Raw genomic sequence first — 27138 nt, 5'->3', positions numbered from 1 at the left:
TTTATCACCTCTGCTTTCACCCGGAAAGATCACTCCCCCTTATCTTGGAAAAACTCCTTTGACTCTGCTGCTCCCTCTGGGGAGCATTCTAGTTCACTCTCTTGTTCTTCATCCAAGACCTAAAGCAAGACTGTGCCTGCCCATTCCCTTGGTCACCTCCTACCTCTCTGCCAACCGTGTTCTCTGGGGCTGGACTGAACACTGAGGAATCACCTCTGCCCCAGTCCCCATCCAGAACCTCTCCTGGATGTGACCTTATCTCAGAACTCTTGAATCTCTTTCCCCCCATTCATGGGTGAACGCAGAACACATCCAGAGAAACATATCACATTGCTAAGACAGCTTTCTCTCAGCGAAAAGGGGATGGTGGCGCTCTGGTTTGTTCCTGTTCCACAATGGACACCTCTTGTACTGTTCAGGAGACAGTTTATTGGAGCAGCCATCAGATATGGAAACATCTGAAAAGATCCTTGATGGAGACAGCAGAAGGACTGGTTAAGAATTCTTTATCTGTTGTATGGAATACATGTTGCTGTTACCTAAAGCATTGGTTTTTCCAGTAGTCATGTTCAGATGTGAGAGTGGACCATAAAGAAGGCTGAGCACCAAGGAGTTGATGCTTTCTAACTGTGGTGCTGGAGAAGAACTGGAGGGTCCCTTGGACTGCAAGGAGATCAAACCAGTCCATCCTAAAGGAAATCAACCCTGAATATTCGTTGGAAGGACTGATGCTGAAGCTGAAGCTCCAATACTTTGGCCAGCTGATGTGAACAGCAGACTCATTGGAAAAGACACTGATTCTGGGAAGGACTGAGGGCAAGAGGAGAAGGAGGTGACAAAGGATGAGATGGCTGGATGACTTCACTGACTCAATGGACACGCGTTTGAGCAAACTCCAGAAGAAAGTGAAGGACAAAGAAGCCTGCCATGCTGCAGTTCATGGGGTCACAAAGAGTTGGACAATACTTGGTGACTGAAGAAGAACAGCAACAAAGCATCAGTGGGGAAGCAGACCTTAGCAATGACACAGCAGGGTTAAAGGGCGCCGCCCCCCAAGGTCTGCTCACCCTGGGACAGGAGGGTTTCCCCTGGCTTCAGAACAGGCTCTCTGAACTCCTCTTCTGATGCTGAAGGTGCCAGTCTTCCACTACACTGTTTAGGGACTGAAGTGTACATTAATCTGGGCCTTCATTACATCTTATAGCTTATGTGCAGATAACAGATGTCCATCTCTATATATAAAATAGAAAAATAGCAAGTTCCTACTGTATATCACAGGGAAGTGTTTCAATACCTTGTAAGAATCTATAATGGAAAAGAATCTGAAAAAGAATATATATCTGAATCACTTTACTGTACAACAGAGACTAACACAAGATTGCAAATTAATTATGCTTCAAGCATAATTGACAGCTACATGCAAAAGAATCGAGCTGGATTAATCTCTCATGCCATGAGCAAAAATAAATTCAAAATAGAGTAAAGACTTAAGTGTAAGGCCTAAAACCATAAAACTTCTAGTAGAGAACATAGGCAGTATGCTCTTTAACTTCGATATTAGTAGTACATATTTTGGGAGGATATGACTCCTCGGACAAGAGAAATAAAAGTAAAATAAACAAATGGACTTTATCAAACTAAAATCTTAATCAGCAAAGAAAATTACAAGCAAAAGGGAAAGGCCACTTACCGAATGGAAGAAGATATTTGCAAATGACATATCTAATAATAGGCTAATATCCAAAGTACACGAAGAATTCATACAAGTCAACCACCACAAACATGATTAAAAATGGGCAGAAGACTCAAACAGACATTTTTCCAGAGAAGACATACAGAAGGCAAACAGGTACATAAAAAGATGCTTCACGTCACTAATCATCAGAGAAATGCAGATCAAATCATAAGGAACTATTGCTTCACACCTGTCAGAATGACTATTATCAAAAAGACAATAAATAACAAGTACTGGCAAGGATGCAGAAAACAGGGAACTCTAGGGCACTGTTGGTGTCAAGGTAAATTGGGAGAGCCACTATGGAAAACACTACAGAGATTCTCAAAAAGGTAAAAAAAGGACTACCATATGATCCAGAAATTCTACTGCTGGGTGTTCATACAAAGAAATGGAAATCACTAATTAGAAAAGCTATATACACCCATATGTTTGTTGTACTGCTGTTTACAATAGCCAAGATATATTGGCTATTGAATATTACTCAGCCATAAGCAAGAAAGAAATCAAAAAAAAAAAAAAAAGAAAGAAAGAAATCTTGTCACCTTGTCTAGGTCCATGGATGGACCTAGAGGGTATTATGCTTAGTGAAGTAAGACAGAGAAAGACAAATACTGTATGATTTCACTTACACATGGGAAAAAAGACAAAGCAAATGAGCAACCATGGCAAAACAAACAGACTCATAGAGACAGACAAACAAGCAGCTGGCAGAGGGGATGGGGGTGGAAAGGAGAGAGAAGGACACAGGGGATGAGAATACAGACTTTCTTGTGCATATGCACAATGGAATATCACACAGCCATATAAAAGAACACATTTCAGTCAGCCCTAATGAGGTAGATGAACCCAGAGCCTGCTACACAGAGCAAAGAAGTCAGAAAGAGCAAAACAGATATATATTAATGCCTATGTTGGAGAAGGACATGGTAACCCACTCCAGTATTCTTGCCCAGAGAATTCCTGTGACAGAGGAAGCTGGTGAGCTACAGTCCGTGGGGTCACAAAGAGTCAGACATGACTGACTGGCACTTTCTTTCAATGCATGTATATGGAATCTAGAAAGATTGTACTAATGAACCTATTTGCAGAGCAGCAATGGAGACACAGACATGGAGAACAGACTTGTGGACACAGTGAGGGAAGGAGGGGGTGCGAAATTGAGAGCATAGCAGGGAAACATATAAATTATCGTATGTGAAACACATAGGCAGTGGAAATTTGCTGTATGGTGCAGGGCGCTCCAATCAGGCGCTTTGTGACAACCTAGAGGGGTGGGGTGGAGTGGGAGATGCAGAGGGGTTCGAAAGAGGAGTTATACGTATACCTATGGCTGATCCATGTTGACGTATGGCAGAAACCAAGACAATTTTGTAAAGCAATTATCCTCAAATTTAAAAGTTTTTTAAAAGATCCAAACTTCCAGTTGCAAAATAAATGACACAGGTATGAAACAAGAGTGCAAGAAACAGAGTCAAAAGTTATGTAACACCTTTCTACTGTGAATATCATAACTGGATTTATCATGGTGATTCTTTTGAAGGGTATGGAAGTACTGAATCACTATGTTGTCTAACAGAACTAACATAGTGCTGTGGTCAATTATGTTTCAAAAATCAACAAATGCATAGAAATGGAAATCAGATTTGTGGCTACCAGAGGCAGAGAGCAGGGGCAAAGGGGAGATGGATGAAGGCAGTCTTCAATTATGAGAGAAATAAGGACAGGGGTGTAATGTACAACATGATAGATGTAATTAACACTATTGTACGTTACATATGAACATCGTTAAGAGAGTATATTCTAATAATTCTCATCACAAGGTAAAAAACTTTTCTGCTCCTTTAATTTTGTATCTATATAAGATGATGAATGATCGCTAAACTTGTTATAGCAATCGCCTCATGATCTAGAAAAGTAAAATCACTCTGCCATCCACTTTAAGCTTATTCAGGGCCGCCTGTCAATTATACCTCAATAAAACTGAAAGAAATGATAGCAAATGAACACCTTTACATTTTTTACACTGAGTATATCTTTAAAGGATAATATTATATATATATGATTTAATAAAATATACTATTAAAATTAACATAACCCTCTTTTTGTTTTTCTAAGTATGCCAACTAAAAAGCTTTCAGTTACACATGTGCTATGCATTATACTTCTATTGGGTAATTCTGTAATAGACCAGAAAGAAGACCTATTAAGAAATTTTTTATAGCAGTGGCTTCACAAGAAACATTCTCTGATTACAATCCAAAATAAATAGAAAAAATAGGAGAAAGGTGGCCACAATAAATCTTAACCACGTGGGAACTGAGAAGCAACCTTGTTAACACCAGCAACAACGAACGGCAGGGCTCCCCTGGTGGATCAGTGGAAAAGAATCCGCGGGCAATCGCAGGAGACCCAGGTGCAATCGCTGATCTGGGAAGACCCCGCCAGCCTCAGAGCAACGGAGCCCGAGGGCCGCACCTATTGAGCCTGTGCTCTAGAGCCTGGGAACCACAGCTAATGAACCCACGTTCCACAACTACTGACGCCGGCACGCCCTAGAGTCTGTGCTCCCCAACAAAAGAAGACACCACAACGAGAAGCCTGTACCTTGCAAGGAAGAGTAGACCCTGCTTGCGGCAACTAGAGGAAAGCCTGAGCAGCAACAGAGATTCAGCGCAGCCAAAAATAAATAAATAACCAATAAAGTAATGTTTAAAAACAGATAGTCACTGACTCAAAGAGGAAATCAAAAACAAAGTTTAAGTTAAAAAATAGAAAGAAAATGAGAACAATTTGTTTCAAAATCTAAGGGATCTAAGAAGTGCTTTATTTATGACCATCAATTCTTTATTATTAGGAAAGCAAAAGAAAATTAATGCTTACCTAAGGAAAGCAGGAAAACGGCTATAATATCAACTAAGCTAGGATGACATCAATAAAAAACAAGTGTCAACTATTGAAATAGAAAACAAAAATAGTAAAAAGAACAAGCAAACTCATAAGCTATTTCTTTGAGAAGACCAGTAAAATAATTCAACATGTCATAAACCTTAAGAAGGAGAAGAAACAAAAATGCAAAAGATTTAGATTTTGATATTTCATATTTTGAAAAAATGGTCCATTAATATCAAAGACATCACCTCTAAGGGTAAAGTGAAAGTCCTTCAGTCATGTCCGACTCTTTGTAACCCCATGGACTGTAGCCCACCAGGCTCCTCTGTCCACGGGGTTCTCCAGGCAAGAATACTGGAGCGGGCAGTCATTCCCTTCTCCAGGGGACCTTTCAGACCCAGGAATCAAGCCAGGGTCTCCTGCATTGCAGGCGGAGTCTTTACCATATGAGCTACCAGGGAAGCCCACCTCCAAAGGAAAACCTCTAAGTGTAAACCACACTAAATAAATGAGTGACAAAATCTCAAAGGAAAAACAACAGTAGAGTGGAGCAAAAGTGATTACTAGTGTGGTTACCATGGCAACATTTGAGAACTTCAGTGTACATGATTTTTCACGTACCACATAAATTGGCACAAGCATATCCAAATGCCTTCAGATGATACACCATGTCCTGCTGGGCACTTTATAATAATTAGATACTATCTGTGTGTTTACAATGACAGTATAAAGTCAAAATAGTTAGGTCACACGGCCAAGGTAATTCCGCCAGAAAAATGGGAGTGAGGATTTGAACCAATACAGTTACCTCTAGAGAATATATTCACACAGAAAAACTAAAAAGAACACAGTGGCAAATGCTCTTTAAATGCTTCCTCACTTTCCACCTTTTACAAATCTAGTAGATACATACATGGTTTATAGTTGCACAAATGCACTGCATATAGGACGAAAGCTAAGCAGAAGAGACTGTGGTGTGAGCAAAAGTGAAATGTGAAGATAAAGTCCTTTGCCATAATAAACACAGGACTATAAAGGGATATAAAGGTAAGAATACAAAAACTATCAGAGATCTAAAGTCATGGAAGTTAATATACACTCAGCACATGTCATATAAGTGGGCAAAAAAAAGGGCTAACTAAGTAGATTAAAAAACAAACCATACCCCTATGTGTCCTATTTCAATTAAACCCAAATATTCAGGGTTAACATGGGAAGAATCTGAAACCATGAGGAAAGTGGTAGTTTCCATCATGGAAACTTGGGGTGCAGTGACCTGGGCTGGGGTAGGTATGGTGATGTGGTCAGAAACTTCCTCTTTGAGACCCACTTCTCAACATCACTGCTCAGTTTTACCTGCTCTCCAGGCCCCATCACTAGTCTTTGGTGACGTCCCACCTTAAACACCTATCTAACATGCCATTCAGCTATGTATATCCCCACATTTTACTCCAGACCCCAACTCCTGCTCAGAGACTTATGGCAGGCACAGTTTCATCTCTGAAAAGCTGGACCACGTTATTTCTTTCTCCAATTACAGAGACCCAGACTTTCTCTCCACTATTGTTCCACTTCCGCTTAATTTATTCAACCTCTCTGAAACTTCTCCTTCCATTTGGCATTTAATTCTCCTGTAACCACACCTCATTCTTCTTCCAAGACAAAACCACTTAGAACTATCAGATCAACAAATGCAATCTGCCAGTTCTTTCTTGGTTTTGATGGTGCCAGACCCCATGGTCCTTACCAGCCATGTCCTTTGTCTGCCTCCTGTCTGTGGAAAACCGTTAGCCCAAGAATGACTTTAGTCAACGAAGTGAGAAAATGCAAAAACAAAGGAAAACAGTCCAACGAAACTAAATAGTCAGTAAGCAAAGTCAAGGACCTTTAGTTCCTCCTCAGGGGCCATGGCTAATGCTCTGAGCCATATCCCGTGAGCTGTCACAGACACTGAAACCCCCATGAGGTGGGAGGAGTTCACTACATGGTGACCAGATGCAGGCATGACATAGAAGCTGCCACAGTTCTGAGAACTGGCCTCAAGGAAATGGGAGCAAACCGGCCCTGGGACAGAAGATTAACTGTACGTAAAGCAATTAAACCTGGAGAAGGAAACCGCCACCTACTCCAGTATTCTTGCCTGGAAAATTCCATGGAAAGAAGAACCTGGCAGGCTACCATCAATTGGGTCACAAAGAGTTGGCCACAACTGAGCGACTGAGCACAAAACAATCAACATGATGGTGGTCAGACCACTGATGACCAACTTCAAGACCACTGTCAGAGCTGACTGTGCTGTTTCTACACAGAGGCCCTTCCCTCTGTCAATAAAAGCGTCTGCCCCAGATTGTCCAAAGAGGGAAGAAGTGTTTGGACAGGACTCGCCTCTCTCTGCACCACCATCCCGGGAACATTCATCCAGCAAATTTTCACATCCACCAGTCTTGCTTCTTTATTGTCTTTTGAGCTGCAAGCAACCGGACTCCACTTTGCTTACACTTCTAGTGAACACCCTCAGGCAAAACCCCTGAAGGATAAATTCACAGCTCAAGTTCCTGCTCCTACTCCGCTGGAGAAAACCACACAACAGTTACACTGATGACTTTACAAAAGGGCCACCACTGCCTGTTAATCCTGTTGCACACCCTCAACCCTGCCTCTCACTCCTCTCACAGATCACTGGAAGCCTTTACTGCACTCCTGGAGGCACTTTAACAATGTGTCTCACCACAGACGGTGAGGAGGAGAATGAGAGGTGGAAATCATCAGAAAGACCAGTACATCCTGAAGCACCTGGAATTAAGTTGTTGTTGTTGTTGTTTAATGTGTTCCGGGTAGCATGAGTGGTAAAGAACCCGCCTGACAATGCCAGAGACCAAAGAGATGCGGGTTCCATCCCTGGGGTGGGAAGATCACCTGGAGGAGGTCATGGCGACCCACTCCAATATTCTCGCCTGGAGAATCCCACGGAGCCTGGCGGGGGCCACAGTCCTTAGGGTCACTCAGAGTTGGACACCAAAGAGGCTTAGCACACACATTGCTTAAGGCAGCAGTACACACCAGATAAAATGGCTTCCAGTTAGCGCAGTTGATGTCCCCAGTGAACACCATGTTGGGCATGATCAGCCGTGGATAATCCATCACAAAGTCTCCTCTGAGCAGCCACACGGATCCAGAGGCAAGAATCTCCCCTAGCAACACCTCTCTCTGAAGAAGCTCAGAGGCCACCCGTGCATAAGGAGTGAAAGCAACCTGGCAGATGTACTTCAGGCCCAGAGGGTAGAGCATGTTCTTGACCCCTTGGAAGAATGTCATGCAGTCTGGATTCGTTGTTAATATCCTAGCAACACATGAGAAAGGGTTTGGGCATGCTGTGCCCTCAACATCTAAGTCGCAGGGAACAGACGCAAAAAAAAAATACACATCGGGAATGGACAGGTACTTAGCCAGCACTGCCCCACAGGGATAGGCTCCGCCGTCCCTGGGATTCTTCAGGCAAGAACACTGGAGTGGGTTGCCATTTCCTTCTCCAATGCATGAAAGTGAAAAGTGAAAGTGAAGGCGCTCAGTCATGTCTGACTCCTAGCGACCCCAATGACTGCAGCCTACCAGACTACTCCATCCATGGGATTTGCCAGGCAAGAGTACTGGAGTGGGGTGCCATTGCCTTCTCCAACAGGGATAAATAGGGTCTGTTAAAACCACATCAAAGGAACTGGCATTCAGGTCCTTGTTAAACAACAGCCCCTTACAAGACCTTTAAAAGAGCAAAGACACATTTTCAAAGCTGCCATAGTTTCCAACAACATCGTTACAAAATGTACTCCTTCAAAACTCAGAATAAAATGGCCCTACATGAGGAAATCAAATTCATTCTGGGTATACAGAATGGTATAGCTTTTCGTGATGAAAAAGTCCTCTGCTTTGATTTGCACATTGACCTCCAGAGATAATGCTTGGTGACCTCTGGCATGGAGCTCTTACATGGCCTCCCGCATGCTGAGCCAGTGGCTGCCCTCCATGGGGACCACCAGCACCTTCCCAGCCTCAGCCCATCACCCGACGCACAAACAGAGCAGGAGTCCAGCCAGTGCCTGCTGCTGAAGCTGCAGTCCCAGGGCCATCTCCACACAAGCCAGACTGTCTGGTCTGTGCCATCTGTATTTGTTGCCTTTATCTTTTCACCAAGTCACTTAGGCAAAATGGCATGTCATTGGAAGGCAGTGTGCCCTCCTTACATTAATCATTACAGGATAAGTCCATGCCTGGGTTTCATCACCTCTGATTTCAGCCAGGGAATGGTTACCCTTCTTATCTTGGAAAAGCTCTTCTGACCTACTACTCCCAATGGGGAGTATTCTAGTTCACTCTCTTCTTCTTCATCCAATTTCCAAAGCAAGACTGCCTGCGCATTCCCTTGGTTGCCTCCTACCTCTCTGCTAACCCTGTTCTCTGGGGCTGGACTGAACTCTGAGGAGTCACCTCTGCCCCATTCCCACCCAGAACCTCTGCTGCATATGACCTTATCTGAGAACTCGTTAAACTCTTTCCCTCCATCATGGGTGAATACGGAGCACATCCAGGGAAACATACAGGATCACGAGAACAGCCCTCTCTCAGCAGGCTGAGTCAGGATGGTGGCTCCCTGGTTTGTTCCTGTTCCATACTGGATACCTCTTGCACTCCCCAGAGAGGGTCTGTTGGAGCAGCTGCCTGATATGGAAACATCTGGAAGGATCCTTGAGGACAACAGCAGAAGGGCTGCTTGAGAATTCTTTATCTGCCTCGTGGAATAGAACTTCCTGTTATCTAAATCATCAGTGGGCAAGGCAGCTCTTTGTAATGACAGTGGAGTTCAGAGGATGCCAGGCTCCAGGGCCTGCTTCACTTTGGACAGGAGGATCAGACCCATGCCTCCATGCAGGCTGTCTGAATCCTCCTCTGATGTGAACCCCACTAGGCTTCCACTGCTCTGTGTGGGGACTGAAGTGAGCATTATTCTGGATCTTTATTGCATCTATAGTTTATGTTCAGGACTTCCCAGATGGTGCAGTGGTAAAGAATTCTCCTACAAATGCAGGAAACACAAGACATGTGGATTCAATCCCTAGGTTGGATGTAGGAAGATCCCCTAGAGTAGGAAATGGTAACCCATACTAGTATGCTTGCCTGGAAAATTCCACAGACAGAAGAGTCTACACAAACTGTACAATAAAGGTCTTAATGACCCAGATATCCACGAAGGTGTGGTCACTCACCAAAGCCAGACATCACTGAGTGTGAAGTCAAGAGGGCCTTAGGAAGCATTACTACAAAAAAAAAAAAAAAGCCAGTGGAGGTGAAACAATTCCAGCTGAGCTATTTAAAATCCTAAAATTGAGGCTGTTAAAATACTGTACTCAATACACCAGCATATTTGGAAAACTCAGCAGTAGCAACAGGACTAGAAAAGGACAGTTTCCATTCTCATTTCAAAGAATGGCAATGCCAAAGAATGTTCCAACTACTGGACAATTGGGCTCACTTCTCGTGCTAGCAAGGTAATGTTCAAAATTCTTCAAGCTAGGCTTCAACAATACATGAACCGTGAACTTCCAGATGTTCAAGCTGGTTTTAGAAAAGGCAGAGGAACCAGAGATCAAGTTTCCAACATCCACTGGATCATCAAAAAATCAACAGAGTTCCAGAAAAACATCTATTTCTGCTTTATTGACTATGCCAAAGCCTTTGACTGTGTGGATCGCAATAAACTGTGGAAAATTCTGAAAGAGATGGGAATACCAGATCACCTGACCTGCCTCCTGAGAAATCTGTGTAGCTCAAGAGGCAACAGTTAGAACTGGACATGAAACAACAGACTGGTTCTAAATAGGAAAAGGAGTACGTCAAGGCTGTATATTGTCACCCTGCTTATTTAACTTATATGCAGAGTACATGATGAGAAACGCTGGGCTCGAAGAAGCACAAGCTGGAATCAAAATCGCTGGGAGAAATATCAATAACCTCAGATATGCAGATGACACCACCCTTATGGCAGAAGGTGAAGAAGAACTAAAGACACTCTTGATGAAAGTGAAAGAGGAGAGTGAAAAAGTTGACTTAAACTCAACATTCAGAAAACAAAGATCATGGCATCCGGTCCCATCACTTCATGGCAAATAGATGGAAACAGTAGCAGACTTTATTTTTTGGGCTCCAAAATCACTTCAGATGATGACTGCAGCCATGAAATTAAAGATGCTTACTCCTTGGGAGAAAAGTTATGACCAACCTAGACAGCATATTAAAAAGCAGAGACTTTGCCAACAAAGGTCCATCTAGTCAAGGCTATGGTTTTTCCAATGGTCATGTATGGATGTGAGAGTTGGACTATAAAGAAAGCTGAGCACCGAAGAATTGATGCTTTTGAACTGTGATGCTGGAGAAGACTCTTGAGAGTCTCTTGGACTGCAAGGAGATCCAACCAGTCCATCCTAAAGGAGATCAGCCCTGAGTGTTCATTGGAAGGATTGATGTTGAAGCTAAAATTCCAATACTTTGGCCACCTGATGCAAAGAGGTGACTCATTTGAAAAGACCCTGATGCTGGGAAAGATTGAAGGCAGGAGAAGGGGACAAGAGAGGATGAGATGGTTGAATGGCATCACCGACTCAATGGACATGAGTTTGGGTGAACCCCAGGAATTGGTGATGGACAGGGAGGTCTGGCGTGCTGCAGTTCGTGGGGTCGCAAAGAGTTGGACATGACTGAGCAACTGAACTGAACTGAGGCTTCAACACTATGTGAACCAAAAACTCCAGATGTGCAAGCTGAATTTAGAAAAGGTAGAAGAACAAGAAATCCAATTGCCAACATCTGTTGGATCATAGAGAAAGCAAGAGAACTCCAGAAAAACATCTATTTCTGCTTCATTGACTATGTGAAAGCCTTTGACTGGATCACAACAAACTGGAAAATTCTAAAAGAGATGGAAATACTAAACCACGTTACCTGCCTCCCAAGAAACCTGTATGCAGCTCAAGAAGCAACAGTTAGAGCTGGACATGGAACAACAGACCTGCTCCAAATTGGGAAAGGAATACATCAAGGCAGTATAATGTCACCCTGCTTATTTAACTTAGATGAAAGTACATCATGCAAAATGCAAAGGCTGGATGAATCACAAGCTAGAATCAAGATTTCCAGGAGCAATATCAACAACCTCAGATATGCAGATGATACCACTCTAATGGCAGAAAACAAAGAATACAAAAGAGCCTCTTGATGAGAGTTAAAGAAGACAATGAAAAAGCTGGCTTAAAACTCAACATTCATACAACTAAGACCATGGCATCCAGTCCCATCACTTCATGGCAAATAAATAGCGAAAAATTGGAAACAGTGACAGGTGTTATTTTCTTGCGTTCCAAAACCATTGTGGACGTTGACTACAGCTTCAAAAATAAAAGACACATGTTCCCTGGAAGAAAAGCTATGACAAACCTAAACAGAGTATTAAAAAGCAGAGACATTACTTTGCCAACAAAATTCAACAGAGTCAAGCTATAATTTTTCCAGTAGTCATGTACGGATGTGAGTGCTGGAGCCTAAAGAAGACTAAGCACCAAAGAATTGATTGTGCTGGAGAAGACTCCTGAGAGCCCATTGGACTGCATGGAGATCAAACCAATAGATCCTAAAGAAAATCAATCCTGAAAATTCAATGGAAGGACTGAGCTGAAGCTGAAGCTCCAATAGTTTAGCCACCTGAGGTGAACACCCGACTCATCGGGAAAGACACTGATGCTGGGCAAGATGCAAGGCAGGAGAGGTGGACGACAGAAGATAAGATGATTGGATGGCATCACCAAGTCAATGAACATGATTTTAGCAAACTCCATTGGATAGTGAAGAGCAGGGAAGCCTGCTGTGCTGAAGTCCATGGGGTAACTTAGCAATGGAGCAATAGCAACAATTCAGGATTAATATAAGAAGACTCTGAAACAACGAGGAATGCAGTAGCTCCCACCAGGGAAATGTGAGGTGTGATGACTGGGCTGGGGTAGGCGTGGTGATGAGGTCAAACCCTTCCTCTTTGAAACTCAGTTTTCTTCATTACTGTGCCCTCTGCCACTGTGTTCATAGGCTCAGTTTTTCCTCCTCTCCAGCTCGCACCACTAGCCTTTTATGACCTCAGTATCCCAAGTTGATGATCCATCTGGCATGCATCTAACTATGTACCTCCCCGCCTCCCCTCTAAACCCCAACTCCTGGTCAGAAGATTTCTGGTCAGCACAGCTCCATCTCTGAAAAGTTGGACTCAATTATTTCTTTCTCTGATGAGAGAGAGCCCAACTTGTGTCTGCAGTATTGTCTCACTTCCACTTAGTTTATTCAACCTCTCTGAAACTTCTGCTTCCTTTCAGTGTTTAGATTTCCAGCGACCACACCTGAGATCTTTCCAAGACAAAATCACGATAAACTATCAGGACAATAAATGCAGTTTGCCAGTTCTTTCCTTTTCCTATTGAACACCCTTAAGCAAAACCCATGATGGATGGATTCACAGCGCAAGCTCTTGGCTCCTACTAGATTGAGAAAACTGCATGACCATCACAACAGTGCCTTTACAAAAAGGCAGTCATAGTTGACCCACACAATTCTTTCTCAGACCAAATATGGACCCTCAACCCTGCCTCTCAATCCTCTCAAAGATCATCACAAACTTACACTACCCTCCTGGAGCAGTTTAACAATTTATCTCACCAAAGAGTGTTTGAAGGAGAATGAGAGGTAGAAATCTTTACAAAGATCAGTAGATAAGTAAGCACATGCAAGTAGGTTGTTTTTAAAAATATGTTCCACTTGGCAATTCCATGTCAGTCTAGTGATTAGGACCCACCATTTCACTGCAACGGCCTGGGGTTGCAATATGGTGAAAAAGTTTTTTAAACTTTTTTATGAAAAGATTGTGCTCCACTGGGAGCACTGATTGAACAACAGCAGCAGTACACACCTGAGATAACGGTTTCCTGTTGGCACAGTTGATGCCCCCAATGAACACCATGTTGGGCATGATCAGCCACAGGTAGTCCATCACAAAATCTCCTCTGAACAGCCACACGGATCCAGAGGCAAGAATCTCCACCAGCGACACCTCTCTCTGAAGAAGCTCAGAGGCCATACGTGCATAAGGAGTGAGAGAAACCAGGCAAATGTACTTCAGGCCCAGAGGGTAGAGCATGTTCTTGACCCTTTGGAAGAATGTCATGTGGTCTGGATTTGTTGTTAATAACCTAGGAATGTATGAGAAAGGGTTTGGGCATGCTGTGCCTTCAGCATCTAAGTCGCAGGGAACAGAACGCAAGAAAAACACAGCAGGAATGGACAGGTATTTAGCCAGCACTGCCCCACAGGGGTAAATAGGGTCTGTTAAAACCACATCAAAGGAACTGGCATTCAGGTCTCTGATCAGGTCCTTGTTATACAACAGTGCCTCACAAGACCTTGCAAAGAGCAAAGACACAGTTTTCAAAGATGCTATAGTTTCCAGAAACATTGTTACAAAATGTACTTTTTTAAAAAGTAGACATACATGAGTCTTCACAAAGGAATCAAATTTGTCCTGTGTGTAGGGAACGGCGTAGGTTTTTGTGGTGAAAAAGTCCTCTTCCTTGATGTGCAGTTTCACCTCCGGAGCAATGACCACTGCTTGGTGACCCCTGGCGTGGAGCTCCCGCATGGCCTCCCGCATGCTGAGCCAGTGGCTGCCCTCTTTGGGGACCACCAGCACCTTCCCAGCCTCGACCCATCGCCCGACGCACACACAGAGCAGGAGTCCAGCCAGCACCTGCCGCCGAAGCTGCAGTCCCAGGGCCATCTCTGCACAACCCAGAAGCTACTGAGTCTCTGGTGGGGTTGTGCGGCCTATATTTGTCCCCTTATCTTTATTTTATCATCAAGTCACTTAAGCAAATTGCGTGTCATTGGAAGGCAGTGTGCCCTCTGAACATTAATCATTACAGGATAAGACTATGCCTGTGTTTCATCACCTCTGATTTCACCCAGGGAAAGATCATACCCCCTTACCTTGGAAAATCTCCTCTGACTCTGTTGCTGTCTCTGGAGAACATTCTAGTTCCCTCTCTTGTTCATCCAAGACCCAAAGCAAGACTGTGCCTGCCCATTCCCTTGGTTGCCTCCTACCTCTCTGCTAACCTCATTCCCTGGGACTGGCCTGAACGCTGAGGAGTCACCTCTGCCCTGTTTTCTTGTGTTCCAAAATCACTGCAGATGGTGACTGCAGCCAGGAAATTAAGGACGCTTGCTCCTTGGAAGAAAAGTTATGACAAACCTAGACAGCATATTAAAAAATAGACACATTAATTTGTCGACAAAGGTCCATCTAGTCAAAGCTATGGTTTTTCCAGTAGTCATATGTGGATGTGAGAGTTGGACCATAAAGAAGGCTGAGCACCAGAGAATTGATGCTTTTCAACAGTGGTGTCGGAGTAGGCTCGTGAGAGTTTCTTGTACTGCAAGTAGATCCAACCAGTCAATCCTAGAGGAAATCAGTTCTGAATATTCATTGGAAAGACTAATGCTGAAGCTGAAGCTCCAATACTTTGTCCACTTGAAAAGCCAACTCATTGGAAAAGACCCCGATGCTGGGAAAGATTGAGGGCAGGAGGAGAAGGGGACGACAGAGGATGAGATGGTTGGATGGCATCACCGACTCAATGGACATGAATTTGAGCACACTCCAGCAGGTGGTGAAGAACAGGGGAGCCTGGTGTGCTGCTGTCCATGGAGTCCCAAAGATTTGGTCACAACTGAGCAACAAATGGCTGATTCCTGTGGAGGTATGGCAGAAACCACCCAATATTGTAAAGCAATTATCCTCCAATTAAAAATAAAATAAAAATTTTTTAAAACTACAATGAAAAGTCACCTCACACCATTAGGATGACTATCATAAAAATAAAAGCCAACACCCAGAAAACAAGTCTTGAAGAGGATGTGGAGAAATTGGAACCCTGGCGTACTGTTGGTGGGAGTGTAAAATGGTGCAGCCACTGTTGAAAATATATCCAGCCCCTCAAAAAATAAATAATAGAAATACCAAATGATCCAGCCATTCCTCTTCTGGGTATATACCCAAAAGAATTGAAAGCATGGTCTCAAGAGGTATTTGTACAACCAGGTTCATAGCAGCATTATTCACAACAGCAGAAGGTACAAGCAACCCATGTTCATTGGCAGATGAATAGACAAGCCAAATGTGCTCTATCTGTAAAATGGAATACTATGCAGTCTTTAAAAAGAAGGAAATTCTGACTACCTTGTTGAACCTAGAGGAAAGGAAAGTGAAAGTCGCTCAGTAGTGTCTGACTCTCTGGGACCCCATGGACTATACAGTCCATGGAATTCTCCAGGCCAGAATTCTGAAATAGGTAGCCTTTCCCTTCTCCAGGGGATCTTCCCAACCCAGGGATCAAACCCAGGTCTCCCGCATTGCAGGTGGATTCTTTACCAGCTGAGCCACCAGGGAAGCCCAAGAGTGCTGGAGTGGGTAGCCTATCCCTTCTCCAGGGGATCTTCCTTACCCAGGAATTGAACCGAAGTCTCCTGCGCTGCAGGCAGATTCTTTACCAGCTGAGCTACCTGGGAACCTAGATGGTATGATGCTAAATGAAATAAGGCAATATCAAAAAGATAATAACTGTATGACTTCACTAATAGGAGGTACACAGAGCAGTCAAACTCATAGAGAACAAAAAGGAAAATGGTGGCAGCTAGACACTATGGAATGGAGGAAAATGGGGAGATGTTGCTTAAGGGGTACATAGCTTCCGTTTTTCAAGATGAAGAGTTCAGGAGACTGGTTGCTTAATTCACTCTATTAAACTATATACTTAAAGTGGTTAAGACGTTAAAACCTATGTTAGGGATACTTTTCCAAAATTAAACAATGTTGAAAAGTAAATTTTATGAAGAAAACACAGCAGTCATAAACCTGTGTGCAACAATCTAGCAGGTATATGTCTAAAATGAAAACAAAAATTCCAAATGCAAATTGAGAAAAATCTGGTGAAATGGGAAAATATTTTCAGAAATCATTTTCAGAATTAGGCACACTGAGCTTTTTTTAACATAAAAATTGAAAATATACATCTTAAGGTCTACCTATGGAACATATACATATGTGTGTTTGTTGATGTGGTCAAATTCATCATCTTTGACACAGTTCTCAGCATCACTGCCCCCACCTTCCCTGCATTCATAGGCTCAGTTTTACCTCCTTCCAGCCCCCACCACTAGCCTTTGATGACCTCAGTGTCCCAAGCTGGACCTGTCTGACATGCCATTCAATTCTGTATGCCCCCACATTTTTCTCCAGACTCCAACTCCCGGTCAGAAGACTTGTCAGCACAGCTCCATCTTGAAAACTTGGACGCAGTTACTTCTTTCTCTGATCAGAGATCCTTACTTCTCTCTCTGACATGGTCTCAGTTCCCTGAATCACTCAGATGAACAGTTCAAGTTCTCTGTTCCTATTCAGATTGAGAGCATCACACAACTGTTACAACAGTACCTTTGCAAGAGGACAGCCATGGTGGAATCACACCATTGCTTGTCAACCCTATTACGGACCCTTACCTCTGCCTCTCAGACCTCTCAAAGACCATTACAAGCATTTTCTACATGACTGGAAGTACTTTAACAATTTATCTCACCAAAGACTGTTAGAAGGAGAATGAGAGGTGGAAGTCTTGAGAAAGGTCAATACGTAATTAAGCACCTAGAAATAAGTTTGTTTGTTTTTAAACACGTTCTACTTGGGAATACTCTGGCAATCAGGTATTCAGGACTGCACACCGTCACTGTCAAGGGCCCAGGTTCAATCCTTGGTTAGGAAACTAGGATCCAATACACAATGTGGCTTGACTAAAGATTTTTTTTTTAATTAAAAACATGTGTTCCACTGGGAGCACTGATTGAACAAAAGCAGCAGTACACACCTGAGATAACGGTTTCCTGTTGGCACAGTTGATGCCCCCAATGAACACCATGTTGGGCATGATCGGCCACGAGTAGTCCACCACAAAATCTCCTCTGAACAGCCACATGGATCCAGAGGCAAGAATCTCCCCCAGCGACACCTCTCTCTGAAGAAGCTCAGAGGCCATACGTTCATAAGGAGTGAGAGAAACCTGGCAAATGTGCTTCAGGCCCAGAGGGCAGAGCATGTTCTTGACTCTTTGGAAGAATGTCATGCGGTCTGAATTCCTTGTTAACAACCTGGGAACATATGAGAAAGGGTTTGGGCATGCTGTGCCCTCAACATCTAAGCCACAGGGAATGTAACGCAAAAAGTACACTGCAGTAATGGAGAGGTACTTAGCCAGCACTGCCCTGCAGGGATAAACAGGGTCCGTTAAAACTGCATTTGGCCACCTGATGCGAAGAGGTGACTCATTTGAAAAGACCCTGATGCTGGGAAAGATTGAAGGTGGGAGGAGAAGGGGATGACAGAGGATGAGATGGTTGGATGGCACCACCAACACGATGGACATGAATTTGAGTAAGCTCCGGGAGTGATGGACAGGGAAGCCTGGCATGCTGCAGTCCATGGGGTTGCAGAGTCAGACACGACTGAGTGACTGAACTGAACTAATAGTTTATGTTCAGATTTTTCTCCAAGGTCAGTTACAGACCTAAGTCCTGACAAGGACAGATTCCCCCAGATCAGAGGTGCTCCAGAATTTGCGGGACCAGTTTGAGGTGGGGCCTGTGGAACTGTTTATGTCTTGGGCCAGTGAGGCCTGCCCTGCTATGGAGACAGATGTCCATGTGTACTCAGCAGGATGTGACATCTCCGTGTCCCATCTACCCTGGGGATAATGGGGTAGGGCTTCCAGGGCTGCCCAGCTCTCCCTTGAAATGAGCACCCTCTTCTGTATCCATGGCTTCTGCAATAGTGACATCCTGCCCTCAGCCACACGACCTGCCAAGCTGACACTTTCTTTTGGAATAAAGTTTTCCCCCACTTGGGATCCATGTTGATAACACATTTCACCACTGAGAAAATGCATGCACACCAATATGCCTCCTGGATCACACAGGCTGCCACTGTGCCGGGGATGTTTGCCTTAACCATCTTTGGAGGCCTTGAGTCCAGGTTCCAGGATCTCCCACATCAATATCTATGCTCTCTTTTTCTGTATCTTCATTCTGTCCCAGTAACATAATGGTATGTTTTACACTATGCTCAGTTTCAGTCCTCTATTCCCTGTATGCTCCTATCATTTCTGTCCCCCATTAACTTCTATAAACAGCCATGAAGAATTTCTTGAGAGTGCAGGATCAAGGCTGCTCATGTCCTACCTTCAGGGTAGAAAGGCATGTGAGAGAAGGAAGGAGGATAGCTGGAAAGGTGGGACTTCACGTTTGTTGCTGCTGAAGCTGCTATCACTGTCATTAGCAAGAGAAGCTACTGGTTCAGTTTCTTTTCACCGGAGAATTTAGTGGCTCCCTATCTGGTAGCAAAAGCAGCATAGCCCAGTCTGTTCCCCTTCATTATGCTAAGAACTCACTGGCCCCTATTAATCGTCTGGTTCTGATTGCAGTGGACACCTGTTTGCAAATATCTGATCAATGTTCTGGCTTCCCTCAATGTATTAGCTGCCCTGTGTTTGCCACTGAACCTAACACGGATGAGTGAGTGAGTGAGTGAAAGTCGCTCAGTTGTGTCCGACTCTTTGCCACCCCATGGACTATACAATCCATGGAATTCTCTAGGCCAGAATACTGGAGTGGGTAGCCTTTCTGTTCTCCAGGGAATCTTCCCAACCCAGGGAACGAACCCAGGTCTCCTGCATTGCAGGTGGATTCTTAACCAGCTCAGCCACAAGGAAAGCCCTAACACAGATACCACAAGCTAAGTAAGGAAACACAGTTCACTTAGGGGATTGGAAATGGTGGTGGTGTTTTCTCTGCTATAGGTAGGGATATAAATCTAGACTAGGATAAAATAAACGAGGAAGTATGCAACATCGTGCATGGGAAGATTAGCACTCTTTAACACTCTTGATTTTGCCCCATGGCATCCGGTCCCATCACTTCATGGGAAATAGATGGGGAAACAGTGGAAACAGTGTCAGACTTTATTTTGGGGGGCTCCAAAATCACTGCAGATGGTGATTGCAGCCATGAAATTAAAAGACGCTTACTCCTTGGAAGAAAAGTTATGACCAACCTAGATAGTATATTCAAAAGCAGAGACATTACTTTGCTGACTGAGGTCCATCTAGTCAAGGCTATGGTTTTTCCAGTAGTCATGTATGGATGTGAGAGTTGGACTGTGAAGAAGGCTGAGTGCTGAAGAATTGATGCTTTTGAACTGTGGTGTTGGAGAAGGCTCTTGAGAGTCCCTTGGACTGCAAGGAGATCCAACCAGTCCATTCTGAAGGAGATCAGTCCTGGGATTTCTTTGGAAGGAATGATGCTAAAGCTGAAGCTCCAGTACTTTGGCCACCTCATGCGAAGAGTTGACTCATTGGAAAAGACTCTGATGCTGGGAGGGATTGGGGGCAGGAGAAGAAGGGGACGACCGAGGATGAGATGGCTGGATGGCATCACGGACTCGATGGACGTGAGTCTGAGTGAACTCCAGGAGATGGTGATGGACAGGGAAGCCTGGCGTGCTGTGATTCATGGGGTCGCAAAGAGTCGGACATGACTGACCGACTGAACTGAACTGAACTAAGCTACACATGTAGTGACAGACCAAGTACAATGTCACTGGGGTTTTTAATATCAAAAAAAAAAAAAATTTTTTTTCAACTCACCTAGAAGCATGTGTGGCTTCTGATAGGAGTAGTTCCTATCAGACCAATACTACCAAACATATGTGTCATCCAATGTTTGAATAAATTTTTCAAGTTAAAAGAGATAGACTTCATATATATGGTAAGTTATTTTTGGCAAATTGCAAAGAATATTCAATAGAGAAGGTCTTTTCAACAAATGGTGCTTGGAAAACTAGATGTCTGAATGTAAACAATGAATTTGGACACTTACAAATGACATATAAAAGTTGAACTCAAAATGGATCAAAGACATAAATGTAAGACCAAATACTATAAAACTCTTAGACAAAGACATATGACAAAAGTTCACCATCTTGTATTTGGTGAAGCTTTCTTTAAAATTACAACAAAGCATAGCTAATAAAAAAATAACACATCGGACTTTGAAAATTTTTAAGTGCATGTATTAAAAGATATTATCAACAGAGTACAAAGGCAAACCATAGAATAGAAGAAAATATTTACAAATCATATATCTGATAAGGGATTAATACATCCTGAATATATAGAGAACTCCTATAACTCAACAATAACAAAAAGACTTAATTCAAAAATGGACAAAGGACTTAGACATTTCTTGAGAGAATATGTGCAAATGACTAATGAGCAATGAAAAGATGCTCAATATCATTAATCATTAAGGAAATCAGATATCACCTTACACCATTAGGAAACAGATCATTTAAAAAAAAAACAGAAAACAGGTCTTGAAGAAAATGTGGAAAAATTATAACCCTCATGTACTGGGAAAGTTATGGTGATGGGAATGTAAACGGTGTAGGACTTGTACATCAGTGTAATGTACAAGTGTAACATGCAATGTGTAATGTACAACGTAATGTACATCCCATCTGTGTAATGGTGATGGGAATGTAAAGGGTGTAGCCACTGTGGAAATAGTATGGCAGCTCCTCAAAAAATTAAAAACAGAAATACCAGGTGATCCATCCATTCCACTTCTAGGTATACACAGAAAAAAAAATTGAAAAAAGTCTCCAAAAGGTATTTGTACATCCATATTCATAGCAGCGTTATGCACAACTATAGAAGGGAAAGCAACCCATTTCATTGGCAGATAAATGGATAACAAATTTGGTCTAGTTATACAATGGAATATTATTTGGGCTTAAAAAGGAAGGAAATTCTGACAGCATGATTGAACCTAGAGGACAAGATACTAACGGAAATATGTCAGTATCAAAAATGAAAATATTGTATGACTCCACTAATATGAGGTACCTAGAGTAGTCAAATTTATAGGGACAGGAAGTAAAATGGTGGACTATGGACTATGGAGTGGGGGAAACTGCAGAGATGTTGTTTAAGGGGTATACAGTTGCAGTTTTTCAAGATGAAGAGTTCTGGAGACTGGTTGTACAACAATATGACTGTAATGAATACTACTAAACTGTACACTTGGAAATGGTTAACATGGCAAATCTTATGTTAGAGGTATTTTATCACAATTTAACATTGTTAAAAAGCAAATTTTATGAGGAAAACACAGCAGTCATAAACCTCTGTGCAACAATCTAGCAGCTATATGTTTAAAGGAAAAACTATTAAAAATTCCAAAAGCAAATAGAGCAAAATTCAGTTAAATAAAGATATATTTTAAGACATCATTTTCAAAATTGGGTACATTGAGCTTTCTTTAATAAAAAAAATTGAAAATGTACATCTTTGGGCTTATCTATGAAGCATCTGTGTGTGTCTGTGTGTGTGTGTGTGTGCGTGCGTGCACATGCTAAGTCGCTTCACTTGTGTCTGACTCTTTGCAACCCCATAGACTGTAGCCTGCCAGGCTTCTCTGTCCATGGGATTCTTCAGGCAAGAATACTGGGGTGAGTTGCTGTGGCCTCCTCCAAAGCATCTTCCCTCCCAGGGATGGAACATTTACAAATGTTGATCATAGGCTGTCTGACATAGTAGCCACTAACTTCACTTGACTATTGAGCACTTGAAATGTGGATAGTCCAAAGTGATAGGTACTGTATGTATAAAAGACATTAATTTTGAGAGGTTACTATGATTTTTTTAATGTAAAATCCCTCATTAATAATTTTATTTGGAAAATGAGTCTAAGATGTCAGACTGGGATGACCTTGAACTCACTTCCTCCCATAGACACACCAATATTACAATTAATAGAGCAAATTTTGATAAGAAAGACCTGAAGGCTGGCAGAAAAGGTCTTCTACAACAAAATATATAAATAAGAAACCACAACATGATGTGTGGGAGTGGAGGAGGCACAGTATAATCAAAACCAATACACCTGGGCAGATGATCGACATACAGAGGATAATTGTAATTGCTGAGGCTCTCCCTGAGGAGTGAAGCCTATGAACCCACACTGAGCCTCCCAGGTTGGGGTCCAGAACCAGGAAGAAGAGCGCCCAGAACACTGGGCATGGAAAGCCACTGGGGCTTGCTTTTACTTTCAGGAGAGCCAAGGAACTATAAGATACAGAGACTCCACTTTCAAAGGGTGCACACAAAATCTCACACACTCTAGGACCCAGGGAATAAACAATATTCTGAAAGGAGCCTGGATCAGACCCACCTGCTGATTTAGAAGAGCATCCCAGAGAGGCAGAAGGCAAATAGAGATCATCCTGGGGATATAGATACTGACCGCAGCCTTTTTGGGGAGCTACATTTTACCCCAAAACACTGCACTGGCAAGTGCCACTTTTGAATCATACCTATGGCATATTAGCCTTAGGACCCAGCCCCACCCATCAGCCTGTCAATACCAGTACTATGTTGCCTCAAGTATAGGAGATAGTTGAGTGGAGATACAAACTGGTTCACTAACAGGATAACTGTCTTAAGACTTGCTGAGATCCCAGCTACCTGGGACATGGACTCATCACCAGAAGTCCCAGGACCTGGCCCTGTCCTCCAGGGGGCACAGGATGTGGAATCATCTACTAGTGCACTAGCATCAGCCCAGGGAACCCTGGGCCACAGTCCACCCTCCAGCATGCTGATACCAGGTCCAGCCCCCAGGCCTATAGCAAGACACTCCAGGACGCAGAAACCAGTGTGTCACCATTAGATATATATTTAGACAGATACAGCCACAACATAGGAGTACCTGAATACAAAACGCAAGTATTAACAGACATAAAAAGAGAAGTTGACAGCAAACAACCATATTAGTGTACTTTAAAATTCCACATACATTAATAGACATATCTGCTGCTGCTGTTAAGTCGCTTCAGTTGTGTCCAACTCTGTGCAACCCCATAGGCAGCAGCCCACCAGGCTCCCCCGTCCCTGGGATTCTCCAGGCAAGAATACTGGAGTGGGTTGCCATTTCCTTCTCCAATGCATGAAAGTGAAAAGTGAAAGTGATGTCGCTCAGTCGTGTCCGACTCTTCGTGATCCCATGGACTGCAGCCCACCAGGCTCCTCCATCCATGGGATTTTCCAGGCAAGAGTACTGGAGTGGGGTGCCATTGCCTTCTCCAAATAGACACATCATTCAGATAGAAAATCAGTAAGGGAACACTGGCCTTAAACAACACTTTAGATCACTTAGATTTAATAGATATACATAGACCATCCCATCCAAAAGCAGCAGTATACACATTCTTTTCAAGGGAACATGGAATGTCCCCCAGGATAGATCGCATGTAAGGCCACAAAATAAGTCACAGCAAATTTAAGAAAACTGAGATCATATCAAGCACATTTTCCAGCCATGATGTTATGAAACCAAAATTTAACTACAAAGAAAAAACTGCAAAAACACAAACACATGGAGGTTAACCAATGTACAACAAACAACCAATGGGTCACTGAAGAAATCAAAAAGGAAATTAAGAATACTTGGAAACAAATGAAAATGAAAACTCAATAATCCAAAATCTCTGGGAAACAACAAAAGCAGTTCTAAGAAGGAGGTTTATAGCAATACAAGTGTACATCCAGAAATAAGAGAAATCTCAAATAAATAACCTAACCTTATACCAAAAGTAAATAAAAGAATATATGAAATCCAAGACAATATACAGAAAAAAATACAAATAAGAGCTGAAATATAAAAGCTAAATGAAATGAAGAACTATTTTTTTTTGAAAAAAAAAAAAGAAAATTGATACACCTAAATTTTCTGAAACTTCATCCAGATTTATCTGGAGAAAAAGAGAGACAGTCAAAATAAATCAAATCAGAAATGAAACAGAGAAGGCACAACCAACACCACAAAAATGTAAAGGATCATAAGATCTTATTGTGAACAACAATAAACCAAAAAATGAACAAGTAGCAGACATGGACAGATTCCTAGAAATGCACAATCTCCCAAAGCTGAACCAGGAAGAAATAGAAAATAGCAACAGTCTAATTATTGTAATGGAGTTCAGTTAGTATAAAAAGATTCAACAAAAAATGAAAAACAACAAAAACATTGAGACCAAAAGTCATGAAAGTTAATATAAATTCACTGCATGTGACATAGATGGGCAAAATCATGATTAACTTGGTGGATTAAGAAGCAACTGCCCCCAAGAGTCTTATTTCAAATAAACCCAAATATTCAGGGTTAGCATAAGAAGACTCTGAAACTATGAGGAAAGCAGTAATTCCCATAATGGAAGCTTGGGGTCAGGTGGACTGGGCTGGGGTAAGTTTGATGATGTGGTCAGAATGCTTCCTCTTTGAGACTCAGTTCTCAGCATCAAGTCGCCACCATCATTGTGCTCTTAGGCTCAGCTTTACCTCCCCTCCACCCCCACCACTAGCCTTGGATGACCCCAGTGTCCCATTTGAAGATCTACATGACATGCAATCCAACACTATATGACACCATGTTTTTCTCCAGACACCAACACCTAGTCAGAAGACTTCCGGTCAGCACAGCTCCATCTCTGAAAAGCTGAGTCTATCACTCCTTTCTCCGATCGCAGAGAGCCCAAATTCTCTATCCAGCATTGTCTCACTTCCACTTAATTTATCTGACCTCTCTGAAACTTCTGTTTCCTTTGGGTGTCAGGTCTCCTGTGATCACACCTCAATCTCTTCCAAGACAAAACTGGTAAGGATTATCAGTCAATAAATGCAGGTGGCCAGTTCTCTCACCCTTCAGTTGAACACCTCAATGAAAAATCCCTGGTGGGTGGATTCACAGCTTAAGTTCTCTGCTTCTACTCCTCTGGATAAAATTTCACACAGTTATAACAGTACCTTTACAAAGGACAATCATGGTTGAGCCACACCATTTCTTATCAACCTATTATTGCCATTACCTCTGCCTCTCATTCCTCTCAAAGACTATTATAAACTTTTACTACACTACTGGACATACTTTAACAACTTCTCTCACCAAAGATTGCTAGAAGGAGCTTGAAAGTTAGAAATCTTTAGAAAGATCAGTAGATAAGAAAGAACCTGGAAGTAAGTTGTTTTAAAAAAAATATATTTCACTAGGGAATTCTCTGGTGGCCCAGTGGTTTGGATTCCAAGCATTCACTGCCAAGGGCTTGAGTTCAATCCCTGGCGGGTGAACTAGAATCCCACAAGATGCGTGGCAAGGCATAAAAATTTTTCTTAATTCTTTCATTAAAAATAATATGTTCCACTTGAAACACTGATTGAATAAAGGCAGCAGTACACACCTGAGATAACAGTTTCCTGTTGGCACAGTTGATGCCCCCGATGAACACCATGTTGGGCATGATCGGCCGCGGGTAGTCCATCACAAAGTCTCCTCTGAACAGCCACATGGATGCAGAGCCAAAAATCTCCCCCAGCGACACGTCTCTCTGAAGCAGCTCAGAGGCCATACGTGCATAAGGAGTGAAAGAAAAATGGCAAAGGTACTTCAGGGCCAGAGGGTAGAGCATGTTCTTGACCCTCTGGAAGAATGTCATGTGGTCTGAATTTCTTGTTAACAACGTAGGAACATAAGAGAAAGGGTTTGGGCATGCTGTGCCCTCAGCATCTAAGTCACAGGGAAGGAAACGCAAGAAAAACACAGCAGGAATGGACAGGTACTTAGCCAGCACTGCCCCACAGGGATAAACAGGGTCCGTTAAAACCACATCGAAGGAACTGGCATTCAGGTCTCTGATCAGTTCCTTGTTATGCAACAGTGCCTCACAAGACCTTGCAAAGACCAGAGATGCATTTTTTGTAGCTTCAGCAGTTTTCCAAAAGAGTGTTAGAAAATTCACTCTTTCAAAAAACAGATTAAATCGGCCCATCATGAAGTAATTAAAATCGTCCTGGGTGTACGGAATGGCGTAGGTTTTCTTGATGAAAAAGTCCTCTGCCTTGACGCGCACATTGACCTCCGGAGCAACGACCACTGCTTGGTGACCTCTGGCGTGGAGCTCCCGCACAGCCTCCCGCATGCTGAGCCAGTGGCTGCCCTCCATGGGGGCCACCAGCACCTTCCCAGCCTCGGCCCATCGCCCGACGCACACACAGAGCAGGAGTCCAGCCAGCACCTGCCACCAAAGCTGCAGTCCCAGGGCCATCTCTGCACAAACCAGAAGCTACTGAGTCTCTGGTAGGGCTGTGCTGCCTGTATTTGTCCCCTTATCTTTATTTTATCATCAAGTCACTTAAGCAAATTGCATGTCATTGGAAGGCAGTGTGCCCTCTATACATTAATCATTATAAGGTAAGTCTATGCCTTTTTTTCAT

General features: G+C 42.9%; 2 protein-coding genes and 1 pseudogene across 2 annotated transcripts; all 3 read right to left on the bottom strand.

The window, feature by feature from the left end:
• Positions 1 to 1035: 1035 nt before the first annotated feature.
• LOC128045655 (UDP-glucuronosyltransferase 1A3-like) lies at positions 1036 to 8751 on the bottom strand (annotated as a pseudogene).
• Positions 8752 to 13490: 4739 nt separating this feature from the next.
• On the bottom strand, positions 13491 to 14486 carry LOC128045654 (UDP-glucuronosyltransferase 1A3-like). The gene has a single exon (XM_052638100.1). The coding sequence runs from the start codon at positions 14484 to 14486 to the stop codon at positions 13491 to 13493; it is 996 nt and encodes a 331-aa protein (XP_052494060.1).
• A 2955-nt stretch (positions 14487 to 17441) lies between these two features.
• LOC128045653 (UDP-glucuronosyltransferase 1A3-like) lies at positions 17442 to 26969 on the bottom strand. Its single transcript, XM_052638099.1, has 3 exons — positions 26106 to 26969; positions 17629 to 17775; positions 17442 to 17456 (listed from the first exon to the last, which is right to left on the bottom strand). The coding sequence occupies exons 1-3, from the start codon at positions 26967 to 26969 to the stop codon at positions 17442 to 17444; spliced, it is 1026 nt and encodes a 341-aa protein (XP_052494059.1).
• Between the last annotated feature and the right edge of the window lie 169 nt (positions 26970 to 27138).

This window comes from Budorcas taxicolor, chromosome 3 (assembly GCF_023091745.1).
Source record: "Budorcas taxicolor isolate Tak-1 chromosome 3, Takin1.1, whole genome shotgun sequence".
Lineage (NCBI taxonomy): Eukaryota > Metazoa > Chordata > Mammalia > Artiodactyla > Bovidae > Budorcas > Budorcas taxicolor.
The sequence above is the reverse complement of the archived record's forward strand: the minus strand, read 5'-3'. Positions and strand labels throughout refer to the sequence as shown.